This window comes from Daucus carota, chromosome 9 (genome assembly GCF_001625215.2).
Source record: "Daucus carota subsp. sativus chromosome 9, DH1 v3.0, whole genome shotgun sequence".
In the NCBI taxonomy this organism is placed as follows: Eukaryota; Viridiplantae; Streptophyta; class Magnoliopsida; order Apiales; family Apiaceae; genus Daucus; species Daucus carota.
In genome coordinates this window covers 7,518,567-7,531,954 of record NC_030389.2, presented here as the reverse complement: position 1 = coordinate 7,531,954, position 13,388 = coordinate 7,518,567, and the positions used below count along the sequence as shown (strand labels likewise).

The 13,388-nt window shown below is 32.8% G+C and overlaps 1 protein-coding gene across 1 annotated transcript; it reads right to left on the bottom strand.

Annotated features, from left to right (window-relative positions):
• Window positions 1-442: 442 nt before the first annotated feature.
• LOC108201184 (uncharacterized) lies at window positions 443-12,800 on the bottom strand. Its single transcript, XM_064084013.1, has 9 exons — window positions 12,148-12,800; window positions 9,106-9,708; window positions 7,578-8,522; window positions 7,068-7,433; window positions 5,148-5,707; window positions 3,425-4,145; window positions 2,152-2,526; window positions 1,378-1,949; window positions 443-1,252 (listed from the first exon to the last, which is right to left on the bottom strand). The coding sequence occupies exons 1-9, from the start codon at window positions 12,716-12,718 to the stop codon at window positions 581-583; spliced, it is 5,385 nt and encodes a 1,794-aa protein (XP_063940083.1). The 5' UTR covers window positions 12,719-12,800; the 3' UTR covers window positions 443-580.
• Window positions 12,801-13,388: the final 588 nt, after the last annotated feature.

Below are 13,388 nucleotides of genomic sequence, written 5' to 3'. Positions count from 1 at the left end.
TTGCAGAAGGCGAGGTTGGTCACAATTCACCATAAGTCCCATCATCTTAGAATTATTAAATTAAATCTGTGATGAGCAGAGTAGTCAAGTGGTGTCCCCCTTGATCTTCAGCAAAACTTACAAGCTATTTGGCTCCTCACGCTAAAGAAGACCCAATCAGTGTATGTTTATTATTGATCAGATTTGAAGTTGAGAATGCTTATTCACTTTGTCCTCTATCCAATTACAGGTCTGACCAGTGGACTGACCAACTTATAATTAATCTAGCGTCCGGGTGCTGATCATGTCTTGGTACTCCAGTATACAATAAACTTAAACAAGTTAATTTCATTCAAATATGTCTCTGCTTCCAGAATTAAGTTCATGTTACTAATTTAAACCACCAAGCAATTGAAGTGTTGATATTTTTTAAGTAAAGAAAACCAAAGTGAACCCATGGCCGTGACAACATTGTAGTTTACTATTAATTAATAAACAAGTGCCTTGACAGCTTCTACAATTTTCAATCCTCTTTAATGGAGTCATGGTTCCATATATCATCATGGGTACATAAAATAACTGAAAATAGCAAAATAGATACTCAAGCTTCTTTCTTGTAATCGTCATTCTTCCGTACTCGCCATTTATATGCCATCTTCAGCAGTTGGAAAATGACAAAAATAAAGAAGAGGGAACCGATGACGCAAATGGTAATGCTCAGGGATAATGACTCGGATAACACAACATACGTTCCTGTCATAAAAACAAACATCGTCAACATAACAGAAGCAATGTTTAGCCCAACTGTCATTGCATGAAGTCTGGTCACTTGCTTGAGATCTTCTGACATATTTTCAAGAAAGTAGATGAACAAAGAACAGATGGACAATAGCAAAGCAAAGGCATCGACTATCATAAATACTTTAAAAGCTGCCTTCTTTGAAAGAACCGCCAATCCTTGATTACTTTCTCCACTTTGATGAAGACCGCCAGGTATGGTGAATCCTACCGTAAAAGTTATTGTAGTTATCAGTGCACTAACTACGATCTGGCTGTTGGTCCCCTCTCTATATCTTTGCAGATCTTCTTGCATCTTTGTATTCTTTTTTTCCATCAACACGTTTTGGCCTATATTAAATAGGATATCTTTTTTCTCTCGTCTACTAGGGAGTACTGCTAAACTTGAACAAGTACTTTTCTTTCTGCTACTAGACCAAAATTTCCTAGACTGGTCGGTGTTGATCATATCGTCCAGTGCCATTTTTATTTGTACCTAAGAAGAAATGACAAGTACTTAATATTTGTTTTTAGTTGGATATAAAACTTTACTTAATATCCCCGTAAATCACATAAAAACTAATCACATAAAATATTTAAAAGATTAAATTTTTTACGTACCTGATCACCAACAATGTCATGTCGAATATATAACATGTCTGTGGGAGTCCAACCACCGTTGTTGGGCGTATCACCTGCTATATAATTGATGAGATCCTGAATGAAGCATCCTTCAGAGACAAGTAAATGAAGAGGTGTATTGCCCTCACCATCTTTTTTGAATAAAAGATGGTCCTTCTGCTTCGGTGGACAACATCTTAAAATACCATTCACCATCTCCTTTTTATTCTTAAGAGCCGCCAAGTGTAATATGTTTTGACCATTCTCGTCGACTGCTGTGTACGGAGAGGGCGCAGCTTGCATAATATTTTGACCTTTTTCATTCGGCCATAACTGCAGAAGTCGAATAACAGTAGAAGTATGTCCACATCTTGCTGCTACATGAAATGGTGTTGCTACCCCCTCTTTACATACAACTTGATATCCTACTTTCTCTTGAGCTTCCATCATCACATTGAGTATAGAATCAAATTCGTGAAATGCAGCATGATGAAGCGGGGTCCATCCTTCAGAGTCCACAAAATTTAGGAAATCTTTATTACCTTCTCCTTCCAAGAGTTTGAGTATAGGACCTGAAAATACACAATTGAGATGCAAGGCATCATATTAATGGAGTTGTTTGTCTGCTTATATTCAAATATTCAAGACAAATCTTCTTTTATCTTTTCTATGTGGGACTTGGGTTGACAATCACTCAACATAATGATCAATCTTAAATGACTTATACTTATTAACAATTAATATTGTGGTTATCACCTAGTATTCAATACGCACCTGCATCGCGTCTTTGAATAGCAATAATCAAACCTAGCACGCCTTTAAGATTAGGGTCGATCCCAGTTTCGAAAGTTTCACACAGTAATTCGACAATTTTCTCTTTGTATTTATTCTCGATGGCTTGGCAGATTAAACCCAAAAGACCCTGATTTCTACTTCCACGGCCATCTTGATAGGCCGGATCTTCAAGTAATATCAGTTCAACAGCGTCCACGTGATTGTGGGACATTGCCAATTCTAACGGAGTGCGTCCCAACTCATCACTTCTCTGAAATAATGTTTTAAAATCTGCATCTAGTGCTTCCTCCGCTGAACTCCAACGTTTGGCTGCTTGAAGCGTTATCATTAACACTTCTCTGTCTTCTTCTTTCCCTGCGAGTGAAGCTAAATTTAAGTAAAGGAATGTATCCAATATTAGACAAATCTAAATGTCCAAGCTTCACTAGTTAGTGTTTTTACTTAGGGGCGATCAGCGTGAGCTTAAAATAAGTGGTTCTTGTTTAAAGTTTTTAGTGAAGTAGAAGCTAGAAGCAAGTTAAGAAGTGATTAAAGTGTTTGGGGAAAAAGTAGAATACATGAAACAAAAGCTAATATTCTTAATTTTTTATAAGTACTTATTGACAAATTACAAATTACTTTTTCCAAACACAAGATACATTTCTATATATATTTTTTGACTAAAACACCTTTCTTTGCAAAAATATCACTGACAAATTTAATAAAATATTATGATAATATATTATAGTTACTTATAAGTACTAATTAATAAGTAATTAAGTTCCCAGGGCACTTGCTATTCATTATCCATTTTATATTCTTACAGTTTTATATGTAGAAAAAGTGAGAAGAAATACAATAATAATGTGTGGTTAAAATAGTAAAAAGAAGTGAAAGAAAGAGTTAGTAGAAAAGAATATAGAAATAGAGTAGAGAATTGGAATGCAAAAAACTTTTTACAAGGTAAATTTAAAATAGCTTTAATTAATTACTATTTTTAGCATGAGCTGGGGGGACGTGGATAGAGTATATGTACTGTTAATGCTCTAAAGGAAGTGTGACAAATGCATCATTTATAACATCAACATATGCTGGGAGAAAAGTAGGGGGTAAAAAAGGTCATTATATGAAATGAAGGGTAAAAAGAAACAAGTCATATTAAGTGAAATGGGAATGGCGGAAAAGAGATATAAGGAAAATTGGATTGTGACTTGTGAGAAATGTATGCCAAGATTCTTATTGTAACTTCTATTACTACATTACTGCGGCATACCTTGTTTGAGATTTTGAATAAGAGCATGCAAAGCAGTCGTACAACCAGCCGGGCCATAGAAAGACAAAGCTGTGCAAGTCTTGCAGATCTCTTTCACCACATTTTTGAACCCATTTTCCGCAGCTATGTAGATTGGAGTTCTGCCTTCATTGTTCTGAACATGGCTATAATTTGGATCGGCCTCCACTAAGAGCTTAACAGTAGCCACGTCATTATTAAGGACTGCCAAGTGTAATGCGGTGTTATAAATATAATTTGCTGACGAAGGAGGCAAATTACGTTTGGCTGCACTAAGGAGAGCCACAACGACTTTAATGTGTCCATGATGTGCTGCAAGGTAAAGTGCAGTTTGTTTTCGATTATCGAGCCTGACCAAAAGGTTTTTGTTTGCAAACGCACTCAAGATGAACTGAACGTTTTCTATAGCTCCTTTTTTTGATTCAACGTGAAGGATAGTTTCTCCCGCTTTGTTGGGTGTATCGGCTTCCATCTCCAATGCAGCTCTAGATATAGGATCTCCGCCAATGGCATCGGCATAACACTTGGCAACAGCTCCAGTATTTTCTTTCATCAGTGCAAGCATTCCATCAATCATTTGTTGTGCTTCTTCCCTAAATATCACATCTTTTTTTTCTCGTTCACTAGTTGTGAACACTGAACTTGCAAAAATATCCTTTTTACCATCAATTTGGATATAATCAAGGGTTTTTTTGATTTTCACCTATAAATAAAGAATGCACGATAATTTTACAATTATTCGAGGTTAATGAAATGCATTAATTATCTATGTATAATAACTAAATCTTCGGTCTGTTTATTGAGTTTTACGTGATATATTTCGAGATTATCTAATAATATTATTTTTTATTATTGTATAATGATTTCACGTATTTTAAGAATGTAAACACTTTGGTTTACATAATAATTTTCAATCTTTCTTATTTCATCCATTATCAAAATTCGACTACATGATGAGCAAGATATAAGGGCCAAGAGCAAAGTCAACTCAAAGTGATGATTAATATTTACAAAATCACATATTCATTCTAAAAATTAAAGGTTCTAGCTTTGGCCATAAATGTACTGATATTAATTACAAATACAATATATTATAATATTTTCTTTCGGTCAAACTAAGCCACCCTAATTAAAAACTTGATTTCGGTCAAACTAAGCCAACTCTAGTTAAGAAATATATATATATATATATATATATATATATATATATATATATATATATATATATATATATATATATATATATGTGTGTGTGTGTATATATATATATATGTGTGTATATATATATATATATGTATATTTGATTAGTTCTAGAAAATTGATATGATATAAAAGGATCAAACATCATCTGCATTAAAATGGAAAGCTAGCTCAAAGTGATGATTAATATTTACATCATCACATATTTATTGTAAAAATTAAACATGCTAAACACTAAAATATATGGATTTGGATGGTTTTGATTCGCTTACATATTTTAATAATGCAGGATTTACAACAATCAAATCAATCAAAACCATCCAAATTCATAGATTTTAATGCTTAACATATACCATGCACCTAGACAAACTCTACATTAAAATATTTGTTTCTTGATTTAGGTCAAACAAAGCTAGCCAACCCTAGCTAGTTAAGAAATATAGTTCTAGAAACTTGATAAGATATAAAAGGAAAAAAAAAATTAACAAGTCTACAACATACGTACCTGGTCCCCAAAAATCTCCTCCCGGACATACAACATGTCCCAAGGAGTCCAGTTGTCATTGTTTTTCACACTTGTATCAAGTCCTTGGTATTTTAAAAGTTCTGGAACCAAGCAACCACGTTGGATAAGCAGGTGAAGAGCTGTATAGCCATTGTTATTTTGCTTGTTCACAAACTCTTTCTTATGCTCTCCTGGGCAATTTTTAAGAATACCTTCTATCATATCTTTTTTACTCTGCAATGCCGCCAAATGTAGTATATTTTGTCCTTTTTTATCAACAGCAGTATATGTTGAAGAGGAAGATGGCCATAATTGCATAAGAAGTATCACTATAGAAGTCAGCCCTTTTTGGACAGCTACATGAAACGGTGTAGGTACCTTATCTTTGTACTCAGATTTAGGTTTAATCCCTTTTTGAGCTCCTGCTATGTGTTTAATTATTGGAATAGATTCATGATATACTGCATGATGAAGGGCTGTCCAACCAAGCTTGTCAACAAAGGTCGCAAGACGCTGGGCACCACGGCCTGCATCCCATAATAGGAGGCTGACGACGGTGACTGGAAAAAAATTGTTTTAGAACTATTATATAACTCGATGATAAAACTGGATGATAAAAAGGGCCGAGGTAATGTGATGTAATCAGTATTATCCTATATTATTTACACAACATAACTAAATAATAACATCTACATTATTATTAAATATGATATTATTCCCTTCATCCCAAATTAGATTAGCTCGTTAATTTCGGCACGCACTTTAACGTCCATTAACTGCATAGTTACGTTACTTATTTTTAAAATTTATTTTTGCAAATAAAAATTTAAATATAAAATATTTTTTTGCAAAATAAAATTAAAAAAATAAATTTCGGAACTAGAAGATCAATGCACTTTAAGTTAAATGCCCAAATTCAACTAGCTCATCTAATTTGGGATGGAGGGAGTATTATATAAAGAAGGTCTCATTAATACTTTGGAAAATTGTGTTACACAGTGTTTAATATAGTTTTATTTTAACATATATATATATATATATATATATATATATATATATCATTATGTTTAATATAGTTTTATGGGTTTGTCTGACCTGTTGGCACATGTTTAGAACATTTATTATATCTTGTTTTCATACACAGTGTACCATTTATAATGTATTGAAAATTCAAATGTTCACGTCTATCAAGAAAACTTGATATTTCATTTACTTTTGTATTATATTATATTTTTATTATTGATATTATTTAATAATATTAAAATAATAAAAAAAACTCCCTCCGTTTCTTTTTTCTTTTCCTGTTTGTAATGTCGGTACTATTCATAACATGAGACAAATTACTAATTTACATCTAATCTATAAAACTAAATATAGTCATGAGTGATCTTGTTAGATTCGTATTCACGAGTACTTTAATACGGTGAAGTTTTTATATTTAATGCTACTACGAAATGAAAGATATTAACGATCAAAAGTGTGTGTTGGCAAACGTGAAAAGTACAAACAGGAAAAGTATTTAGGGACGGAGGGAGTATAAAATTTGCTGATTTAGTTAGGAGGCTGATTTTAATTAGAAAATTAGTGTGTAAGCGGGGGGGCTTGTTATTATTTGTGGGTTGAGATTAATTAAAATTTGTTTTAATACTCCATTAAAATTTAATAAAAAAGTTATCTTATGATCCCACATGTTTTGAAATAAAATAATATTTTATCATAAATATAAAATTTGAAAGATAAGTTATAAATAAATATATAATTAATATTTAGTAAGATTGTGAATAATTATATATACATACACTACACTATATATACTTATGCAGGTTAAAAAACATTTAATGATGATACGTAGTTTTATTTATAAAGAAATGCATATAATATATTTGAACACTAAATATAAGTAAAAGACAAGTTTCATACCTGTTTCGCCACTTTTAATAGCTGATATCAAACTGACTTGATCTTTGAAGTCTTTAGACAATTTAGATCCATCGTTGTACCTTTGGGTGAGTAAGTCGACAATATTCTTGTAACCCTTCTCCTGGGCTTTATATATTACAGGCATGAGACTGATAAAAGCACCGTCCTTTCTCTTTGAGGCCGCCGGATGTTGTAAATCTAATAGCAAAGTAACCACTGCCATTTGGTTTAGCTCCACCGCCACTTCTAACACAGTATATCCATCCTCGTCAGTTTCATAAAATATTTCATCAGGAAGAACATTTGTGTTGTGCTTTTTGATTTGATCAATGATCATTTCAATCACATCTTTGACATCGTTATTCGCTGCAAGAAGGGAAGTACATGAAAATGCTGTGATAAAATATCACTTATAATATGCATCATGTGAATATATATGAGTCAAATATATGTATTAGTGTGAGGATGTTTTGCATCCCAATTAACTATGCCTATATAGGTTTTGCATACCTTCGTCAAGATTCTTGACAACAGCATGCAAAGCAGTCAAATTACCACCAGGGCCAACCAAAAAATGTCGAGTTGTGCAAGTTGTGCAGAGCATCTTCGCTGTATCGGCGTGACCTTTTTCGACAGCTATGTAGAACGGTGTTTGACCTTTGTTGTTTGGGGTACCCTCAAAACTTGGATCGGCCTCTACTAATAGTTTAGCTATATCCAATTTACGTTGTATTACTGCTATGTGCAAGGCAGTGTTCCCATCTTCATCAACTCGCCTGAGAAAAGCTTGAATAGAAGTCAAACGTCTAGCTGCATCAATTAGGACCTTAACCACTTCAATGCTACTGTCGTCACTCTTAACAGCAGCATGCAAAGCAGTAGAATCATCAGGTCCGTCCAGAGAACAGGCCTCGCAAGTTTTAGAAATTAACTCTACAATATCGTTGTACCCGTTTTCCACAGCCATGTACATTGGGGTTTCACCTAGTTTGTTTTGAATATGCGTATCAGTAGGGTCGGCCTCTACTAATAGCTTCACAGCATCCACACTACCTCCCTTAATTGCTGCATGTAGGGCAGTCTCCGAATCTTGATCAGTATGCCTAAGATAAGCTTGAACAGAAGTTATTGGATCAGGAGGCAAGTCTCTAGCTGCTTCAATGAGGAGCTCCACCACTTCAGTGTGTCCAAAATAGGCAGCCAATGCAAGTGCATTTTCTTGTTGATTACCCAGCTTAATCAGAAGATTTTTGTCTGCAAACTCCCTTAGAATGAATCGCACATGTTCCGTATTTCCATTCATGGATTCAATATGAAGGATAGTTCTATCATATCTGTCCAGCTTATCAGCTTCCATCTCCAATTTAGCAATGGCATCACCATCCCCGACAATAGCAGCGTCAAATAAAGCATCTCTATCCATAATTATATAGTGTGTTCCCCCAAGCTTCTTAACTATATATAAGAATGTATCAATTGTGAATATAACACATTTAGCAAATAGAAATCTTGGTACAAGTAAGGAGGTGGAATTATTAATATATATATATATATATATATATATATATATATATATATATATATATATATATATATATAAAGAGTCCCTCTCTGGAATGTTGGCATATATATATATATATATATATATATATATATATATATATATATATGCCAACATTCCAGAAAGGGACTCTTTATATGGAGTTATGCGCCACTATAAATCATTAATTTTATTATAAATTCTGTTATGGAATACATATAAAACATGATTATTATTCTGTTATAGAATCATGTTGAGATATTGCATAATTTTAGATGATTTTTGGAATAAAAAAATTGTATAACTTCGTTTTCGGTTTAATAATCAAAATTTGCAATTATATTTCATAAAAAATATAATAGAATATATATTATGTATATATTTATAATAGTGTGCTGCGTAACTTCATATAAGAGAGGGTATGCTATATAGTGCTACTTATATATATAATATATACACCAAGCATTTTCCATATATAATCTATGGGTTAAGGCATACCTTGGTCATCAAGATTGTTAACACGCACAACAATACTACCATCAGGTCCATCCGGAGAAGGAGCTGTGCAAGTTGTAGAGATTAACTCGACTATTTCATCGTACTCTTCTTCCACAGCCATGTACATGGGTGTTCTACCCATTTTGTTTTGTGTATGGGTATCAGTAGGGTCGGCCTCTACTAATAGCTTCACAATATCTACATTCCCTTCCATGACGGCGCAATGTAAGGCGGTGTCCATATCTTGATCACCTTGCCTAAGAAAATCTTGAAAGGAAGTTCCCGGAAACTGTCGTCTAGCTGCTTCAATGATGAGCGCAGCCACTTGAGTATGTCCGTTACCTACAGCCAAATGAAGTGCAGTTTGTCCGAATCTATTCTGCTTGACCAGAAGATCTTTGTTTTCGGATTTCGACAAAATAAATTGCACATGTTCTGTATTTCCGGACTCCGATTCAATGTGAAGGATGTTTTCGCCATATTCGTTGAGTATATCAGCTTTCATCTCCAACATAGCAATGACATCAGCATCTCCGGAAATTGCAGCATCATACAAAGCATCTGTATCCATTATTTTATAGAGTGTTCCACCACGGCTGTCAACTGTATAATATAAAAATCATGTGTCAAATTAAAATCTAGGTATGATAAAGGAGGCGGACAATGTTGTTTTAAGAGCAGTGAACTACGCGATGTGAAAAGGGAAAACGGATATTTATTTTCACCCAAACTACTTATGATAAGTGCTTCTTTTGTAGGCGAAAAAGAAGCACTTATTATTCAAACAAGATGCTTCAGCTTTTCTTAACCCGTTACTGTAAAAAGTTAGAAACACTTATAAAAAGCTGAGAATGCTAACTTTTGTTTCACGACTTGTACTTCTTTCTCAAACATTTTAATCATTTGCTATGAACAAGTGATTACTCCCTCCGTTCCATTGGGATGTATACGTTTATTGCTTGGACACATTTCGAGACTTATATAAAGTATAGTTTCACGATATGTTTTTTTGAAATTTTCTTTTTCTGAATAAAAATTTAAACATCAAATTTTTATTCAGCAAAAAAAAATTAAAAAAATATTATGAAACTATACTTTAAAGAATAATCAGTGCTTAAGGAATCTTGAATCATACGACTTGGTCGAGAAAGTTAACTCATTTGACAGTTGTTAACTACTCCCTCTCTTTGGATTTAACAGTCCCTTACTCTTTTCGGGTACTTTTAAAAAATTTTACCGCACACATAAAATTATTATTTTTGATTTTATTCATGAATAAAAATATACCATTAATATTTTTATTCAAATTTTTTTTTTAAAAATAATAATTTTAGGCGTGCGGTCAAAACTCTTAAAAATACATGCAAATTAAAAATAAGACACTAATATATCCAAACAGGGGAGTATAGCCAGTAATGTGAAGGCATTTTATAGGGCACCATATGCGGCATCACTTATATTTAATGATCTGAACATTCCAATATTTAATGCCTCTCTGGATTGCAGCTGTAAGAAAATAATTTCAATTATCAGCCAGATCTGGTTACTCAGCGAGGTGAAGTGGTGAAGGGCATTTCACACTGCACCATTGGCGGCATCAAGATAGGGAAAGTCTACCCTTTAGTACTATATGTCCTCTAAACTCTAAAGTGGTAATTACTTGTCATGTTCTATGTTTGAAAAATGGCTCCCGTGATGCACTTTCAATTCTCACAAATGCGTTTTAAAATTTAACATAGATTATATTTGAAATAATGTGGTTCATATAACGAATCTCGTTACACTTTTTAATCTTGCTTTTTGTTATTCTACCTTCTTGTTTTTTGTCCTCCCCCGTGGGATTTGTTCATAATGCAGGATAGGACTCAAAAATAGAAACAACTGTGTCCAAATATTAGGTTTGGATTTTTTTGGTCATCGACTTATGTTCGGATTTGATTACTTGCATTATGCTTATTTTTTTAGTATTATTAATACATAATGATAGTATATAATATTTTCATGATGTGACGTATGTTTATATCTTTATACTCCCTCCGTATCAATTTATAGGTCCATTTTGGAATAAACACACATATTAAGAAAAAAGTTGGTTAGATAGAATCTTATCTCATGCATCATTAAGTAGTGCATTGATAAGCGAGAATATTGTTGAGTTACAAAAAAATCACAATAAATATAGGGATTTAGTGCATTGAGAAATGAGAATAATGTTGAGTTTCAAAAAAATCACAATTAATATGTAGATAAATTTGTATTGAAAGAAGAGAGGGACAAGTATTTTGAGACAAATTTTTTTTTCCAAACTGGACCTATAAATTGAGACGGAGGGAGTATATTGCAATAATAACATAAAATGAGCCCATAAAAATTAAAATCAGGAAAAATCATAATTAGAATTCTAGAAGTTCATTAAATGATCAATATGCAATCAATGACTTCAAGCAATTCATCCGCCCTAATAAGATAAAGTCTAATTGAGTGATACAATGCATCATCTTTTAATATTAAAGTTTCAATCGACATTTTAGACTAAGATCTCTCTTAAATTTATCATCATAAATTTTAATAACTTTATCTTATTACAATTTTCAAGATAAATATATATAAATAGAGAGGAATGTTTAATCTTCGATGATTGTCCTTTATAAGTCATCATATATTTATTATTATTTCTTGCGTCCCACCCATTAATTTGCTTATAGTTTTTTTCTACTACTTAGTACGTAATTTAAGACTCTTATAAAACATAATTCCATAGCTAATTATTTGAGATTTTTTTTATGTATAAAAATTCAAACGCTAAATTTCTGTTCGAAATAATAATAATAATAATTTATGAAACTACATATATATTTTAGAAGTCGTAAAATACGTGTCAAACTGTTATGTAAACCACCTTGAGAACATGAAAAGTACTATGTATATAAATAGACATTTATCAAACAATCAAAACACTACGGATTACCACTATATTTAGCATAAAAAGCAAAAAGAAATACATTGATTTTACGTAATTTATTAAAAAAGAGTCGGGCATACCTTGGTCGATATTTTTGACAGGCATAACGATACTACCATCAGGTCCGTCCAAAGATGGATTTGTACAAGTTGTAGAGATGATCTTCACTATATCCTCCAACTCTTCTTCCACAGCTATATACATTGGTGTTTTACCATCGTCGTTTTGTGAGTGTGGATCAGTCGGGTCGGCCTCGACTAATAGCTTCACAACAGCTACATTTCTTTCCATGACTGCTGCATGTAACGCGGTGTCATTATCTTTATCACCTTGCCTAAGAAACTCTTGAAAGGAAGTTTCCGGCAACTGTTGTCTAGCTGCATCAATGATGATCTCCGCCACTTCGGTATGTCCGCGATATATTGCCCAGTGAAGTGCAGTATGTTCATATATAGTAAGCTTGTCCACAAGATTTTTGTTTGCAAACTCACTCAAAATGAATCGCACCCGGTCTGCATTCCCCTTTCGTGATTCAATGTGGAGGATCGTTTCCTCCTCATAGTTGAGGATATCAGCTTCCATCTCCAATTTCGCCTTGGCATCAGCATCTCCGGCAATGGCAGCAGCATACAAAGCATCTAAGCCCTCCATAATTATATCTTAGTAATTAATTATATACGTGTATACAATATTGTTGGATTGAATCTCGAAGAAATTGTTTGCAGGTGCTAAATATTCAACATTACTTGTCTTTATATAGAGAGGCTTCACGTTTATTACAACTATACACGCAACACTAAATTATAGAATTAACCAGACTTATAAGTTGACATTTATTTAATTATCCACATGCTGCATGAGGCCAGGTATGCAGAGAAGGACCTTTGAATTAACAACGCCACATAGTAAATTTCTAACAACCATTTAGTTGACCTAATTAGATTTAAACGAACTCATGAAAATCTAGTTATTATTTTTAAAAATTCTCTTATTTCAAAATGGTTATTGTGAGAGATACAAATTAGTTGAGCTTAAACAAAGTAATATTATATCAAAATTGCAATAGATTTTTAGGTTTGCACCTATTTTTGAAAATAAGATTAGTTGTATGCTCTATATAATATATTTAGAACTGTTTTCATATTAGTTATATACATATAATTTTTGTTTTAAATAAATTTCAGAAACACTTTGCAATAGGTTATAAAGTCAAACACGAACCATTAATCTTTCTAACAAGGAACTAATAATTTGACTACTAAAGAAAACCAACTTCGCATATTTACTTCAATATTTGTATATCGCAATGATTAATGATTCA

Bases quoted from the DNA above. Each gene is read 5' to 3' on its own strand.
- LOC108201184 (XM_064084013.1), bottom strand. From the start codon at position 12,718: ATGGAGGGCTTAGATGCTTTGTATGCTGCTGCCATTGCCGGAGATGCT. The intron at 7,434-7,577 runs GTATGCAAAACC...CCCTTCTTGCAG, and splicing joins TGTCAAGAATCTTGACGAAG to CGAATAACGATGTCAAAGAT. The intron at 1,950-2,151 runs GTGCGTATTGAA...GTGTATTTTCAG, and splicing joins TATTCAAAGACGCGATGCAG to GTCCTATACTCAAACTCTTG.